This window comes from Hyla sarda, chromosome 5 (assembly GCF_029499605.1).
Source record: "Hyla sarda isolate aHylSar1 chromosome 5, aHylSar1.hap1, whole genome shotgun sequence".
Classification (NCBI taxonomy): Eukaryota; Metazoa; Chordata; class Amphibia; order Anura; family Hylidae; genus Hyla; species Hyla sarda.
In genome coordinates, this window is record NC_079193.1 from 132,976,662 (window position 1) to 132,992,616 (window position 15,955).

Below are 15,955 nucleotides of genomic sequence, written 5' to 3' on the forward strand. Positions count from 1 at the left end.
ATAGGCCTCATTCATTTTTCGGTAAACAGTAGAATGATGTGCTTTACCAAAAAGCTCTATCTTGGTCTCATCTGTCCACAAGACATTTTTCCAGAAGGATTTTGGCTTACTCAAGTTCATTTTGGCAAAATGTAGTCTTGCTTTTTATGTCTCTGTGTCAGCAGTGGGGTCCTCCTGGGTCTCCTGCCATAGCGTTTCATTTAATTTAAATGTCAATGGATAGTACGCGCTGACACTGATGCTCCCTGAGCCTGCAGGACAGCTTGAATATCTTTGGGACTTGTTTGGGGCTGCTTATCCACCATCTGGACAATCCTGCATTGACACCTTTCATAAATTTTTCTCTTGCGTCCATGCTCAGGGAGATTAGCTACAGTGCCATGGGTTGCAAACTTCTTGATAATGTTGTGCACTGTGGATAAAGGCAAATCTAGATTTCTGGAGATGGACTTGTAACCTTGAGATTGTTGATATTTTTCCACAATTTTGGTTCTCAAGTCCTCAGACAGTTCTCTTCTCTTTCTGTTGTCCATGCTTAGTGCGGCACACACAGACACACAATGCAAAGAATAACTGAGCTTCTCTCCTTTTCATCTGCTTTCAGGTGTGATTTTTATATTGCCCACGCCTTTTACTTGCCCCAGGTTAGTTTAAAGGAGCATCAAATGCTTGAAACAATCTTATTTTTCCTCAATTTTGAAAGGGTGCCAACAATTTTTTCCTCCCTTTTTTTGTTTAGTTCCATATAGCAAAACATGTGTTACTGCAATCCTTTTCTGTGAGAAATATTTCATTTTCTACAAAAATTTCAGGGGTGCCAACATTTACGGCCATGACTGTACAGGTTACTTTGTCATTGGTGTAAATGTGCACTATGACCACTGGGTCTTTTCCAGCCCCTTCCAGTAATCTGTCAACTCGATCCAGGATGTGCTGAACTCGAGTGCCAGGCAGACAACACATTGTTTAATGATCCCAGTATTTGTGAAAGATCGCCCTGTCTGTTCCCCACTACCATCACCTGTCTGGCCGGCCCACACTTCTCCTTCCCTCCTTACTGTAGCAAACACCCCCCTGGTGGTCAGAAGCAGTGTCTTGCTGCAGCAGTGCTACCTCTGAACTAACATCCCCCTCATCTGCCAACCAGGCAAACTTGTCGGGGTGTGCCAGATCAAGACTAGCCTCCCTTGCACTTTTTCCCCTACCGCTTTTTCTAACTGTAACCCAGCTAGCTGCCTGACTGTCCTGCACCTCCATCCCACTATCCTCAATGAGCAGTAGACTCCTCCCCATATTTTTAATAAATCTCATTAAAAAGATCCAAGATTTGGGCTTTCAAGTGCACAACAAGCTCACATCTCACACAGCAATTTGCCCCCTTAATCGGCTGTTAAAGGAACACATACATAGCACAAGATGTACACCGGATCACATTTTCAAACAAGGAGGACATTGTAAACTTAACCCCTTAAGGACCAGGCCATTTTACACCTTAGGACCAGAGCGTTTTTTTGCACATCTGACCACCGTCACTTTAACCATTAATAACTCTAAGCTTTTACCGAATATTCTGATTCTGAGATTGTTTTTTCGTGACATTTTCTACTTTATTTTGGTGGTAAATTTTCACCATTCCTTGCATCTTTTTTTGTGAAAAATTCCAAAATTTCATGAAAATTTTGAAAATTTTGCATTTTTCTAACTTTGAAGCTCTCTGCTTGTAAGGAAAATGGATATTCCAAATAAATGTTATTTTTATTCACAAATACAATATGTCAACTTTATGTTGGCATCATAAAATAGACATATTTTAACTTTTTGAAAAAATTAGAGGGCTTCAAAGTAGAGCAGCAATTTTCAAAAAATTTCATGAAAATTGCAAAATCTGAAGGGACAGATGTTACAGAACTACAACTCCCAGCATGCCTGGGCAGTCTAGGCATGCTGAGAGTTGTAGTTTGACAACATCTGGAGGGCTACAGTTTGGGCACCACTTTAACAGTGGTCCCCAAACTGTGACCCTCCAGATGTTGAAAAACTACAACTCCCAGCATGCCCAGACAGCTTTTGGCTGTCTGGGCATGCTGGGAGTTGCAGTTCGGCCTTCCTAGTGGTTGCCACAGTAAAAATCACTTTACTTTAAGTTTCATTTCTCCCCCCCACCGTCGATTCCCTACCTGAGCCGAGATCTCCGGTGAATATCTGCCATGATTGCAGGGCCCCACGAGTCTTCTCCCCCGTTCTGCCTGACATCCAGGGGGGGGCAGAATGGGGGGTTTCCATGGCAACCCACCGTCCTGCTCTGCCATTGGTCAGAATCAGTTCTGACCAATGGCAGGGGATGGGAGGAGATCGCAGCATTGTGACCTCACTCCTACCCTGTAGGATGCTGGGGCCTGTCACTGAAAGGTCCGAGCATCCCTATTTTCCGGGTGATCGGGTCACCAGAGACCCGATCAACCCAGAATAGAAGAAAATCGCATGTCTGAATTGACATGCGTTTTTCTGCGATTGCCGACATGCGGGGACGTCATTGGTCCTTAAAGTCATTGGTCATTAAGAGGTTAAAGGGGTACTCTGGTGGAAAACCCTTTTTTTTTTTTTTTTTAAATCAACTGGCGCCAGAAAGTTAAACAGATTTGTAAATTACTTCCATTTAAAAATCTTAATTCTTCCAGCAATTATCATTTGCTGTATGCTCCACAGGAAGTGTTATTTCTTTCTGGAATTCTTTTCTGTCTGACCACAGTGCTCTCTGCTGACACCTCTGTCCATGTCAGGAACTGTACAGAGTACCAGCAAATCCACATAGCAAACCTCTCCTGCTCTGGACAGTTCCTCATACGGACAGAGGTGTCAGCAGAGAGCACTGTGGTCTGACTAAAAAGAACTCCAGAAAGAAATACAACTTCCTGTGGAGCATACAGCAGCTGATAAGTACTGGAAGGATTTAGATTTTTAATAAAAGTCATTTTCTGGCACCAGTTGATAAAAAAAAAAAATAATGTGTTTTCCACTGGAGTACCCCTTTAAGGGGATAGCAGAACCTTAAACAGTTACCTTTAGAGTCAGGTGTTAATTATCCCCTTGAACAGCGAGTAACTTCGCGCCCAGTGTTGTACATTTACGGCGTGGATATGACGCAAGCACAGGACCCGCAACACTGCCGCGGGGATCAGATCAGCCAAGGTCCCCTTACCTGCCTCTCCCAAAGTCTTCTGCTCTGATCTGCCTTCCAGCAGACCAGAGCAGAAGATCGACGATAATACTGATCAGTGCAATGCCTATGCATAGCACTGAACAGTAATAGCAATCTAATGATTACTATAGATAGTCCCCTATGGAGACTAAAAGAGTGTAAAAAAAATGTAGAAATAAGGTGGGGAAAAAATTGAAAAAAAAAGGGAAAAAGACCCTCCCCATTAAAGATTTAAATCAACCCAAAATTATAAATAATAAACATGTTTGGTATCGCCGTGTACGTAAATGCCCGAACTATAAAAATATAATAATAATAATGATCCCATACGGTGAACAGAATATTAACGTTTAAAGAAAAAAAATTCTGCATCACATTGCAAAAAAAAAAAAAATGAATAAAAAGTGATCAAAAAGTCACATAAATGCAAAAGTGGTATTAAAAAAAAAATACAGATCATGGCGCAAAAAATGTGCCGTCACACATTCCCATATACGGAAAAATTTGAATGTTAGAGGTGGTCAAACAGGGAAATTTTAAACATACTGACTTTGTAAAAAAAAAAGGTTAAGATTTTTTTAAAAGCATTAAAGTAATAAAACATTATGTAACCATGGGTATCATTTTAATCGTATTGACCTACAGACTAAAGAAAAAATGGCAATCAGGAAAAAACGAAAATGCTAAAATAAAATTGGCTGTCTCCTTAAGGCTAAAATGGGCTGTGTCCTTAAGGGGTTAAAAGTGACTTTTCTAAAGTTCCAGAATCTAAAGTCACTGAATTTCAAGTCACTCATGTAGAACTTGCTTCACGTTGAAATTGCCTAAACACACCAAGCACTCACACATCTCGCTATCTAGGTTGCTTTAAAAAGAAGTCTAAATCTCTGGCAAAATGCAGCAGCTGCTGTTTACTGCTCCTCGATGCAAAAGGAGGAGCAGTGAGCAGTTACAATTAGATATCGAAATTATTTAAAAAATCCCAGAGATCATTTTCTCTCACCTTCAGTAGCATCTATTTGAGAGCCTTTTACAACTTTAAATCGGCCGTCTCCAGAATCTTTGGTGAATTTTTTCTATATGAAAATAAAACAAAATTTGTCAAATGTATACAGTGACCCCCTGACCTACGATGGCCTCGACATACGATCGTTTCAACATACGATGGCCTCTCAGATGCCATCGTATGTTGAAGGCAGCATCAACATACGATGCATCTGTGTATCGGGGCCATCGCAAAAACGGCTATCAGGCAGTGCTGACTGCTTCAGCTGCCACCGAATAGCCGTTTAATGTGCTCCATGTGCCCCGCTCAATGATACTTACATGTCCCAGCAGATCCGGCCCGTCAGTTTGCCACTATTCTGCTGCCGCTGCCCTGCGCTTTCCCTCTCCGTCGCTATCATAACGTCACCGCTCATTCTGCTCGGTCATCCAATAGGGGCAGCGTGAGCGTCGACGTGATGACGGCGATGGAGAGTGATGGCGGAGGGTCGCGTCGACGTAGTAATACGTCTGCAGAGGAGAGGCGACTGACAGGCCGGAGCGGCGAACTGATGGGCCGCTCCGGCGGGGACATGTGAGTATCATTGAGCATCTGTCTGTATGTGCCTCTTGTATGTGTCTGTATGTGTTCCCTCAACATACAATGGATTCAACATATGATGGTCCGCCTGGAACCAATTACCATAGTATGTTGAGGGACCACTGTACATGCAGCACACTACAAAAGATATTGTAAGTCACAGAAATAAACATGTACTTATTTACTATTTATAAACAATGCAACTACTACTACTTCTACTACCAATAATATTCATCATTCTTATCATCATTATTTTAATGCTTGTGTAATATTGATAACTTACCTGACTAAATCGAAACAGAAGAGATAATAATACTACAACAGGATACACGGCCAGAGTAACTTTCAGTCCACACGTCATAGAAATGGTAGAGATTTCAATGAGGCCGACCTCAACAGTATACTAGCAATTGCACAAACAAGGAAAACAAAGTAACCAATGACATAAACAATAAATATGAATAATTCAAAACAGTAATTCAGAGGTATTAACCCCTTGACTCACATTGTAATAATACAGCGAGGCAGGGGACATGAAAAGGGAGCCATGTATGATAGCTGACATCTGTTTACCCAAATCCTGGTCAATTTTCACTAGTATAGACATATGAGGGTTTTTTTTTTTTATTGGATAAGTTACATTTTCAAGGTTACCTGTTAAATGTGTAGACAACTACTTTTTTTGCCATTCCTTTGCAGTTTAATTTTATTTTTTTGTGTTTTATTACTTGCACAATAAAATATATTTAAATAAATCACCATATTCTGAAAAATTTTACTTTTTTCTATTTTACATAAAAGGGGTACTCCACTGGAAAAAAATGTTTTTAAATCAACTGGTGCCAGAAAGTTTGTAGATTACTTCTATTTAAAAATCTTAATCCTTCCAATACTTATTAGCTGCTATATGCTCCACAGGAAGTTGTTTTCTTTTTTAATTTTGTTTCTGTCTGATCACAGTAATCTCTGCTGACACCTCTGTCCATTTTAGGAACTGTCTGGAGCAGGATAGGTTTGCTATGGGGATTTGCTCCTATTCTGGACAGTTGCTAAAATAAACAGAGGTGTCAGCAAAGAGCACTGTGGTCAGACAGAAAGGAAATTCAAAAATAACTTCCTGTGGAGCATACAGCAGCTGATAAGTACTGGAAGGATTACGATTTTTTAATGTAAGTAATTTACAAATCTGTTTAACCTTCTGGCACCAGTTGATTAAAAAATTTTTTTTCCAGTGGATTACCCCTTTAACTGAGTTGTCTGGGGCAAGATGTAGACTAGTATTATTTTGAGGTACTTAGGACTTTTTGATCATTTTCCTTAATGAGAGTGAGTATGCATTTCTTCATCATCCCTCCCTGAACTCTTTTAAATATAGAACTAACTCTGCAATACTCTTTTAGGGTATGTTTACAAGCGACCACTATGCTACAGATTTTCTGTAAATTTGTTGTGGACTTCCTGTAAATTTGTAGCAGTTCATGACTTTCCAATTGAAGCTAATTTGGAAAATCTATAACATATTGACAGCAAATCTGCATCTTATCTGCCCACATGTGAACTTATGCCTAAACCTTCTTTTTCATAAACAGATTTTATACCTTTTTCCCTTTTCTTGCATGTGTGTATTTTATGTAACATGTATATAATGTAAAATACTAGTATCTGTAGATAATGTTAATGTGAAAATAGTTTACATAATCAACTTTTTACATCTTGATATCAGACCATAATAATTATGACCATATATGACCATAATAAATTATTTATTTACCTGTTCTTCTTCCCAGTGAATAAGTAAAACATTCAAGCACATGTATCCCAATAATAAGACAAAACATGTTGTTATTCGTTGTGTATAAGAAAACCAGCTGTAAGATGGCTGACTAAAGACTGAGCCCCAGAAGTGGAAATCCTCTAAATATTCAGTGAATTTGCTGTAGAAAAGCTGGTAAACAAAAGAGAGACATGCATCAAGTGTACATGATAAAGCATTAAAGGGGTACTTTAGAGGAAAACAAAATTCAAATCAACTGGTAAAAGAAGGTTATACAGATCTGCAAATGACTTCTATTTCAAAATGTCAAGGCCTTCAGTACCTCAGCTGCTCTATGTCCTGTAATCTTTCTAGTCAGACACAGTGTAGAACTGTCCAAAGCATGAACAGAACCCTACAGCAAAGTTCTCTAGCTCTTCCTGACATTCAGCACAAACTATATAAAATATTTATCAAGCTCTACATCAATTGTTATGACACTTGAAAAGTATCTGGAAATGGCGGTCACATAGGGATAAGCGAATCCAATCTGACGAATCCGAATTTGTTACGAATTTCAGAAAAATTAAATTTGTAACAAATGCGAATATTGCCGCGATTCGATCGCGCAAATCACTTCATTAAATTCCATTTAGTGTGGTCCAGGTCCCAGAGGCCGGGCATCCAAAATGGTGGATCCACATGTGAGGACATGGGGCAAGGAATCGGGAACAAAGGTCGGCGGGATGACCCTGAATCACATGCAGCATGCAGCCTATCAGCAGCCAGCCCCCCCTGTGATGTCAAAGCCCTATATAAATGGGCAGCCATCTTGCAGCCACTCGCATCAGCATACTATTGCAAAGATAGAGGGAAAGAGCAGTGTGTGTTGCACAGAAAAGGTTTTTTACAGCAGCGATTCACCTCAAGCCCAAATCCAGCCTAGAAGCACTGATAGGGAAGGGAGAGAGATTGACATAGAAAGTGCAATTTTGGGTGTATTACAGCAGTGATTCACCTTAAGCCCAAATCTGGCCTAGAAGCCCAGATAGGGAAAGGGGAGAGATTGAGAGAGAAAGTTCAATTGTGGGTGTATTACAGCAGTGATTCACCTCCAGCCCAAATCCAGCCTAGAAACACTGACAGGGAAGGGAGTGAGACTGAGAGAGAAAGTGCAATTTTGGGTGTAGTGCTGCAGCAGTGATGTGAACAACAACTGAATAGCTAATAGCCGGCCAGTTAGGGGGGGGGGTGTGGCTTGGCGCCGAAGAAGATGGCCGAATGAATGGCTAGCTCCCGCTCATGAGGCCTTAACTTCAGCTTTCCCCACCTGGTGACCCAGCTAACTTGATGAGGAGGACCTCCCGCAAGGCCTGGAATCCACCCTCGGCACCCCGGCTTCCTTCTAACCCGCCCGGAGGCATATTGCAATACCTGCGGGCACCCCTGGCCTCCGCACCTCCACGCCTGCCTGCTGCCACTGGCCCTGTGCTGGGCCTCCGCTCCCATTTGCCTGCAACTGCCCGGACACCGGCTCCTCATACCTCCGTCCAGCCTGCTCCACTGGACTCGGGGGCGCTTCCTGGGTTGCAGCACTCTGCCTCCGCTGCTCTGCACGGCTCTGGAGAAGTGATCTGGTCCCTCCTGCACAGGGCTGCTGTGCCGCCTCGGGAGCTCCCTGCAGCCGCCGCTTCCACAGTTGAGGGGTCTCCTGCGGCTCCCTGCAACCCAGTCCCGGCAGTGAGTGCCTCCTCGAGCCTGGCTCTGTGTGACTGTGCCCCTTATAGTGCTGCCCTTCTGCCCACTCCCCTGGGGTCCCTGCTATTCTCCCCCGGCCAAAGCGAGGTGCCACCATCTTGGGCCTCACTTGTGAAGGGCCTGCCTCCATCTTCCCTTTCCTCGAGGTCCTCTGAAGCTGCTCCACACTGCTCAGCCCTCCCCACCTCTGTTCCCTCTACCTGGGGCTCTGACCTCCATGCTCCAGCATCCTTGGACTCGGTGGAGTCTGGACCTGTGCCCTCTACCCCGCACCTCTCCACCCCTTTGGATCCCCTGGCAGAGCATTATCTCCAACTGGCTTCTCCCAAGCCCTAGAGGGTCCGACTGCCTGCTGGGATGCAGGCCTGCACTGCGAGTGTACCCTCCCAGGGCTCTCACCATCTGTCGCCTGGGTCCTCAGCGCCTCCTCCACCTGCCCCTGGTCCGCCACCTGCCCCTGGGATGCTGATCTCTTTGACGCTGATCTCCCCTGCTCCGGCCTCTCCGTGCCCTCCTCGGCTTTACCCAACCTTCGCTTGCTGCTCTCACAAATTCCCACTAAAGAAGATTTCCATTCTCTCATTGCTGAAGTTAAGGACACCTGTCGGGCGGAAATCACAGCTATGCGGCAGGATCTTCAGCATGTCTCTGACCGAGTGGAGGGGCTGGAGGATGCTCATGACACTACCAGAGCTTAAATTGCCCAGCTCCATTCTACAATTGCATCCCAGACTTTCTGTGTGACCTTCATGCCCATGTGGAGGATCTGGACAACAGGGGACAGCGTAATAATGTCAGTGTGTGGGGGTAGCCGGAGGCTACCCGCGATGAAGATCTTTTCGTCACGTTGGAAGACATCTTCAACCTTATCCTGCGTGAGCCTTCTTCCCACAAGATTAAGCTGGACAGAGCGCATCAGGCACTCCAACCTAAATCTCCCTCGGGTGTCCCCCTGGATGTCATTTGTTGTGTCCACGATTTTCAAATCAAGGAGGCCATCATGGCTAAAGCTCCATCCCTGAAGAACTTTGATTTTGATGGGGCCCCTCTCCATCTGTTCCAATATTTCTTCTGGCTGACGCTCTGGAAAAGGAGAATGCTTAAACCGCTCCTGCCGGTCCTCCGTTCTCACCAAGTGCCTTATCGGTGGAACTTTCCATTTGCCATGCATGCCCGTAGGGATGGTCGCTCTGCTGTGTTGTGCTCCTTCTCTGATCTTCCGGCCTTCTGCTCCACCTTGGAATTACCGGAGCCCCAGATGGTGGATTGGAACTTGAAGTCTCCTCCTCTGCCTCCGGTGTGGCAACCTGTCCGGTCCCGCCGGCCTGGGGCTCAGAAGACATCTCCTCCTCGGGTCCCTGGGGCTCCTCCCCGGGCTCCCCCTGAACAGCTGATTTGGCCCACATATTTTTTCTGCTGATATTCCTGGTTCGGGACCTTCAAAATTTCCTGGCCTTGCTCTGCATCCCATGGACTTCCCCGCTAAGTTCTCATTGCTTTGTTTTGCATTTTCTAATGTTTTTATATTTTTGCATTTTTGGTCACCAAGTGGTTTACTTTTCTTGTCTAGTGCCTTGCTGTGGCCTCGGGGTGGGGTGTTGGCCTCTTTGACGGCTGTTCTCTGGAGGTGTCCTTCCATCTCTCCCCTCGAGGCCATGGCAATGGGCTGCCCATGCTTTGGCTCTTGGTCCATTTCGGTGGTCTTGGCCTCCGCATTGGCTTTTTGGTCAATGGTTTACTTTATTGATTTGTTTTGCTCTGTTTATTTTGTGTTGTCCTGTTGGTCGGATGTCAGTCTGTTGGTTTTTGTGTTCCCTCTTGTTTCTCTCCCCTCCCTCTCTCTTTTCTCCGCTAGATTGTTCTGCCGTGCTCTTCCACTACTGGTTCCAGGTTCCTCCATCATCTCTCCCTCGGGCTGCTGCGGCTCTTCTGAGGTCTCTCATGAGTATGTCTCTCTATTTGCTTTGTTCCTCTTCTTTCCACCCGCCATGGTCAAGTGTGTCTCCCTGAATGTTAAGGGTCTGAGCTTCCCCTCGAAGAGGCGCCTATTGTAGCGGGAGTTGGTCGAGCTACGGGCCGATATTGTCTTCCTTCAGGAGACACACTTTTACCATTCCTGCTCCTTCCAATTCCTCCAACATCTCTATCCGCAGACTTTCACTGCTTCCTCTGGCAGGAAGACAGCGGGGGTTGCTATTCTTGTCTCTAGATCCTGTCCACTACAGGTTTCCTCTTTCCACTTAGATCCTCTGGGGCATTATGTGATGGTAGAGGGGGTTTTGAATGGGGTTCTGCTTTTGTTGTGTAATCTCTATGCTCCTAACACTTCCCAAATCCCTTTCTTGCGCAGGGTCCTGGCTAAGCTTCATAAATACCCCTCCTCTGCCTGGCTTCTTGGGGGGGACTTTAACCTCATTCTTTCTCCTTCTCTGGACCGCTACTCTTTCTGCTGCCCCTCCTACCCCTGCTCAGATGCGCTTGGCTTCTCTTTTTCGACGCGTTATTAGGGCCTCATCGCTGTATGACTTGTGGTGGATTAACCACCCGACGGACCGCTCCTTTAGCTTTTACTCTCATCCTCATAAATTGTACACGCGCATAGACTACTTTTTTGGCAACTTCCCCATGGTGCACATGCTTCCCACTGCTTCTATTGACCCAATCTCCTGGTCTGACCATAGTCCCATCCTCCTTTCTTTTTCTCCCTCCCCTTCTTCTTTTCGGAGCTGTCACTGGCGGCTCAATGACTCTCTCCTAAAGTCGCTACCTTCCCGGGAGTCCATCCAGCAGTGCTTGGTGGACTATTTTGCCACCAACGGGGGATTGGTTTCCTCACAGGCCATCCTCTGGGAGGCTCACAAGTCAGTCATCTGGGGCCATTGTATTGCTCTGGGTGCACAACTTAAGCGCGATGCTCTTTCCCGTCCTTTACTTTCTCTCCCTAATCACTATAGAGCTCTTCATGACTATAGTGTAGTATCTGGCTATAAGGTTAATCTCTCCAAACCCGAAGCACTTCCTCTTAATCTTCCGTTGCCTTTGTCTACCCTCTTGCGCTCTCAGTACTCTTTTAAATGGTAAACACCTACATAGGAGACTATACCTCTAAGGGGTAAGTAATGTGCAAAATAGAAGCACCACCAAAAATACAGAAAAAATTATGCACAGATAAATAACTAAGCAATAAATGAGAGAAAGTTAACAAAATCTTTATTGGAGTATATCATTAATTAAAAGACAATAGCATAAATACAGAATAAAAACAAGGCACCAGAAAGTACTGCAGATGGGTAGGTAAGGACTGGGACTAGGTATAGAGAGGTGCTGGTTATGGATATAAATGCGAGGTCATAGGGCAATAAGAGTATAAATCAAAAGGGAACGCACCAAATGGCTGCTAAACGCAAGCACAGGGGCAGGGAAAGAGTAGACACAAAGGATCAAACCCAGGGACCAGAGAGAACAAGTATGCCAGACCTTACCTACCAACCGGTTGGTAGGTAAGGTCTGGCATACTTGTTCTCTCTGGTCCCTGGGTTTGATCCTTTGTGTCTACTCTTTCCCTGCCCCTGTGCTTGCGTTTAGCAGCCATTTGGTGCGTTCCCTTTTGATTTATACTCTTATTGCCCTATGACCTCGCATTTATATCCATAACCAGCACCTCTCTATACCTAGTTCCAGTCCTTACCTACCCATCTGCAGTACTTTCTGGTGCCTTGTTTTTATTCTGTATTTATGCTATTGTCTTTTAATTAATGATATACTCCAATAAAGATTTTGTTAACTTTCTCTCATTTATTGCTTAGTTATTTATCTGTGCATAATTTTTTCTGTATTTTTGGTGGTGACTCTTTTAAATGGTCTACCTCAGCTATTAAATATCTAGGGGGTCTATATCACCTCCCACTATTCCTCTCTTTACTCTACCAACTATCCTCCCCTTTTCCGGGAGCTCCTGGAGAAATGGCGATCGCAATATTTTTATTTTTTTGGGTCGTATTGCGGCGGTTAAAATGACGATTCTTCCGAAGCTGCTTTACTTTTTTGAGACGTTGCCTGTCCGGGTCCCGCTCTCGGCCCTTCGCTCCTTCCAATCAGTGATTTTTCGTTTTATTTGGGATGGTAAGAGACACCATTTGCCCATGTCGGTCATGATGGCTAGTCGGGCTATGGGAGGGCTGGCAGTCCCAGATGTAGTGAAATACTACTGCGCGGCTCACCTTTGGCATCTAGCGGCATGGTCCTCGTACCATGCGTTCAGCCAATGGATGGAGCTGGAGAAGCTTTGGTTGGCCCCTGTTCACCCTAATGCTCTTTTATGCCCCCCCCCCCCCCCCCCGGCATCTGCTCTCTCTCTCCCCTCTGCTTGGCCATATGTCCTTCTCTAAATATGTGTGGGGGTACTGCTCAGTCAAATTTATGCTGTTCTCTTCCTCCTCCCCTCTGCGGTCCTTCCTCTATCATCCTGCCTTTCCTCCTGGTCAGTCTTCTGTTATGGTTCGTGAATGGGGTTCTCGGGGACTTTTCTGCTGGGCTGATATGGTAAACCCTATCTCTCGTTCCCTCCTGTCCTTTGATCAGTTGATGGCTCGGTGGGAGCTCCCCTCGTCTGAGCGCTTCCACTTCTTACAATTGCAGTACTATATGTCCTCTACGATTGGTTCCACTGTGGTCTCTCTGCCTAATGGCTTTGAGAGGTTGTGCCGTGGTGGGCCGCAGACGAGGGGTCTTCTCTCCGCGATCTATTCTTTGCTTCTTCAACCCCCCAATGGTGACCCCCCCATCACACCGTTACATGGGCAGTTGGGAGGCTGCTCTGAACACTACTATCTCCTTGCCACAGTGGCGTGTCATATGGGAAAGGGCTTCCAAGGCCTCTATTTGCACAGCTTATAAGGAAACTCACTACAAACTGATTATGGGCTAGTATCACACTCCGGAGTTATCAAATAGATTGAACCCTGACGTCCCTCCTCAATGCTGGCGTTGTGGGGTGGGGTTTGGTACGGTGCTACATATTTTTTGGTCCTGTCCTCTTCTTATAGACTATTGGAAGGTAGTGCAGCATTTATTATCTGAGGTCCTGGGTGTGTTGGTTCCTTTGAACCCTCTGACTTACCTACTTCCCCTATCTCCTCCTACTCTCTCTAAGAAGCCATTTAAGTTATTTATGTCTGTAGCTTTGGCTGCTAAAACTTTGGTGGCGGAGTGCTGGAAGAGGACCCTTCCTCCTTCTGAAGCTGAATTGTTGGCCCGTATACGTAAGATTCGCTCTTTGGAATTTCTCAAGGCCTCTCTGAAAAATTCTATCCCCTCTTTTCTCTCTGTTTGGGAACCTTGGGACCGATTCTCCGATAGGCAGCTGCCTTGAGTTCTATCCCTTTTTTTCTCTCAACTCTTCTTTCTTCCTTTTTTCTCTCTCTCCTCCTCTTGTGTCTTGTGCCTATTCTGTGTTTATTTTGTGTTCTATTTTTGTCTTGTGGTCTCATTTTGTCTCTCCCCTCCCTCTTTTCCCTCCCCTACCCTGTGTTTATGGCTTTCTGGGCCCACTGTTTGTCTTTGTGGATTGGCATACCAGGCTCCCTAAGTTTTATTCCACTTACTGGCAAGGTTGTTTTTGTGTTATTGGCACCCCGATGACAGAGGCCTCCTTCATATGCATAGGGTGTCTTTGCCTACTGAGATACTCCTTATTGTTGTTTATATATTCCTTGTTGTGCTGCTGTTTTTTTTTGGGGCCTTGGCCCTATTGAAGTGGCCTGTATGCTCTTATTTTTTGGGGACTTGTATTTCTGAAAAATTATTTAATAAAAATTTACAGTTGAAAAAAAAAAAAAAGCCACCCAGTTAGAGAGAGCAGAGCACTAAAAGTGTATTGTCCTCTATTAAGTTTAACCTGTGCGCACATCTAAGTGGTGTACCATTTTGTTCCTGTTAAAGTCTTAAAGGCTTAGTTACTGTAAAAGGCCAGCCAAAAGTACACACCTGCTGGTGTTGTAAACAAATACTGTTTTAAATGTACTGGAGCGCATTGTACTCCCCTCATAAGTGCATACCACAAACGTACATCTAAGTGGTATACCATTTTGTTTCTGTTAAAATCATAAGGGCCTAGATACTATGAAAGGCCAGCCAAAAGTACACACCTGCTGGTGTTGTAGATAAATACTGTTTCAAGTGTAGTGGAGCGTATTGTCCTCCCCTCATATACGAACTAAGTATGTCAGGCAGAGAAGTGCCAGGACATGCACAGAGAAGTGGCAGAGGCCTAAATTCATCAAGTAGAAGTCGCAGCAGACTAGAGGAGAGTGGCATCTGACACCCCTAGTCAACAGTCGGTGGGTTCCTCAGACACAATCCTCAGTTGGCATGGCCTGGGAGCAGTCCCTGTCCACCCATTGCCTCTGTCCTATGCTGTTCCCTTTCCCACAGAAGTATCTAATGCTGTGGGTTCAGCTCCACTATTTAGTGAGGACAATTACTGGAGGACAGTCAGCAGCTACTGCCCAGCCAAGAAGTGGAAGAGACATCCTCTGCTAGATGTTAGGAAGTAGTGATGAGGAGAGTGGCGTGGGAGGTGGTGTTGCGAGCGTCCTGAAGCACAAACTGTTTAGGAACCTGAGGAGGACATCAGTGATGTGCCGACACAACTCGATGATGATGAAGCCGATCGCACTTGGGAGCCGGGTGCAAAAGAGGCTTCATCATCATCAGGAGAAGAGGGTTGTAGGTTGCCCGTGAGGCAGCAGCTGAGAGAGCAAGGTGGTAGCATGGTTGGCAGTCAGCATGGTGGCAGAAGTGGAAAGTCAGGAGCCAAATGTGCCCTGGGTAGACCACTTGCTTTGCGGCAGCCTACCTTCCGGAGAGTTAGTGGAACAGGAGTTCTTGGAGTCGGCGGCAGTAGCAGTCAATCAGTGCAGACTGTTGGTAGGAAAATCAGCTACTCGGCGGTGTGGCAGTTTTTCATCAAGCATCAGGAGGAGGTTAACAAGGCCACATGTAAGATGTGTCAGCAGAAGGTGAAGCGTGGCCAGGGTCCCAATGTTAGCACCATGACCTTGCGTCAACATATGCAGCGTCACCATAAAGCGGCCTGGGAGAACCGTGGCTCCGATGTGGTAGTCCAGGCTGCTGCATCACCCAGTGGCACGCTGCTCCCTGTTTTAGCCAGCAAAGGCTCCACCATCTTCTGCCGCTCCAGGTTCTCCTGCTCCTCCTACTTTGAGTCAGTTATTCCGCCAGCAATCCATCGTTGAAGCCATGTCCAAGAGTCAACAGTATGCGCCCACTCATCCAACGGCGCAGAAGCTGAATGTGTTCCTGTCCAACATGCAGGTACTGCAGTCCCTCCCTTTTCAAGTGGTGGGCTCTTCACCTTTCAGAGAACTGATGGCTTGTGCCGACCCGAGGTGGAGAGTCCCAAGCCGTCATTTCTTTGGGAAGAAGGCAGTACCAGCCCTGCACAATTTTGTGGAACAGAAAGTGGGCCAGTCCCTGAGCCTGTCGGTGTGTAACAAAGTGCACAGCAGTGCCGACGTGTGGAGCTGTAACTACGGTCAGGGACATGTCTTTTACGTCCCACTGGATGAATGTGGTTCCAGCCACAACAACAACTTGGACAGTTCACGCCAGTTCCGCCTTCACGCTCTCAGGCCATTGT

At 45.5% G+C, this 15,955-nt stretch overlaps 1 protein-coding gene across 5 annotated transcripts in view; it reads right to left on the minus strand.

Annotated features, from left to right (window-relative positions):
- PKD1L1 (polycystin 1 like 1, transient receptor potential channel interacting) overlaps positions 1 to 15,955 on the minus strand; it is a 329,432-nt gene that overhangs the window by 107,804 nt on the left and 205,673 nt on the right. For all 5 annotated transcript variants that reach the window (XM_056520283.1, XM_056520285.1, XM_056520284.1 and 2 more), the window contains 3 exons: positions 6,556 to 6,729; positions 5,068 to 5,187; positions 4,203 to 4,275 (listed from right to left, as the gene is read on the minus strand). In XM_056520283.1, coding sequence (XP_056376258.1) covers positions 4,203 to 4,275; positions 5,068 to 5,187; positions 6,556 to 6,729 — 367 coding nt within the window. The remainder of the gene's footprint in view (positions 1 to 4,202; positions 4,276 to 5,067; positions 5,188 to 6,555; positions 6,730 to 15,955) is intronic.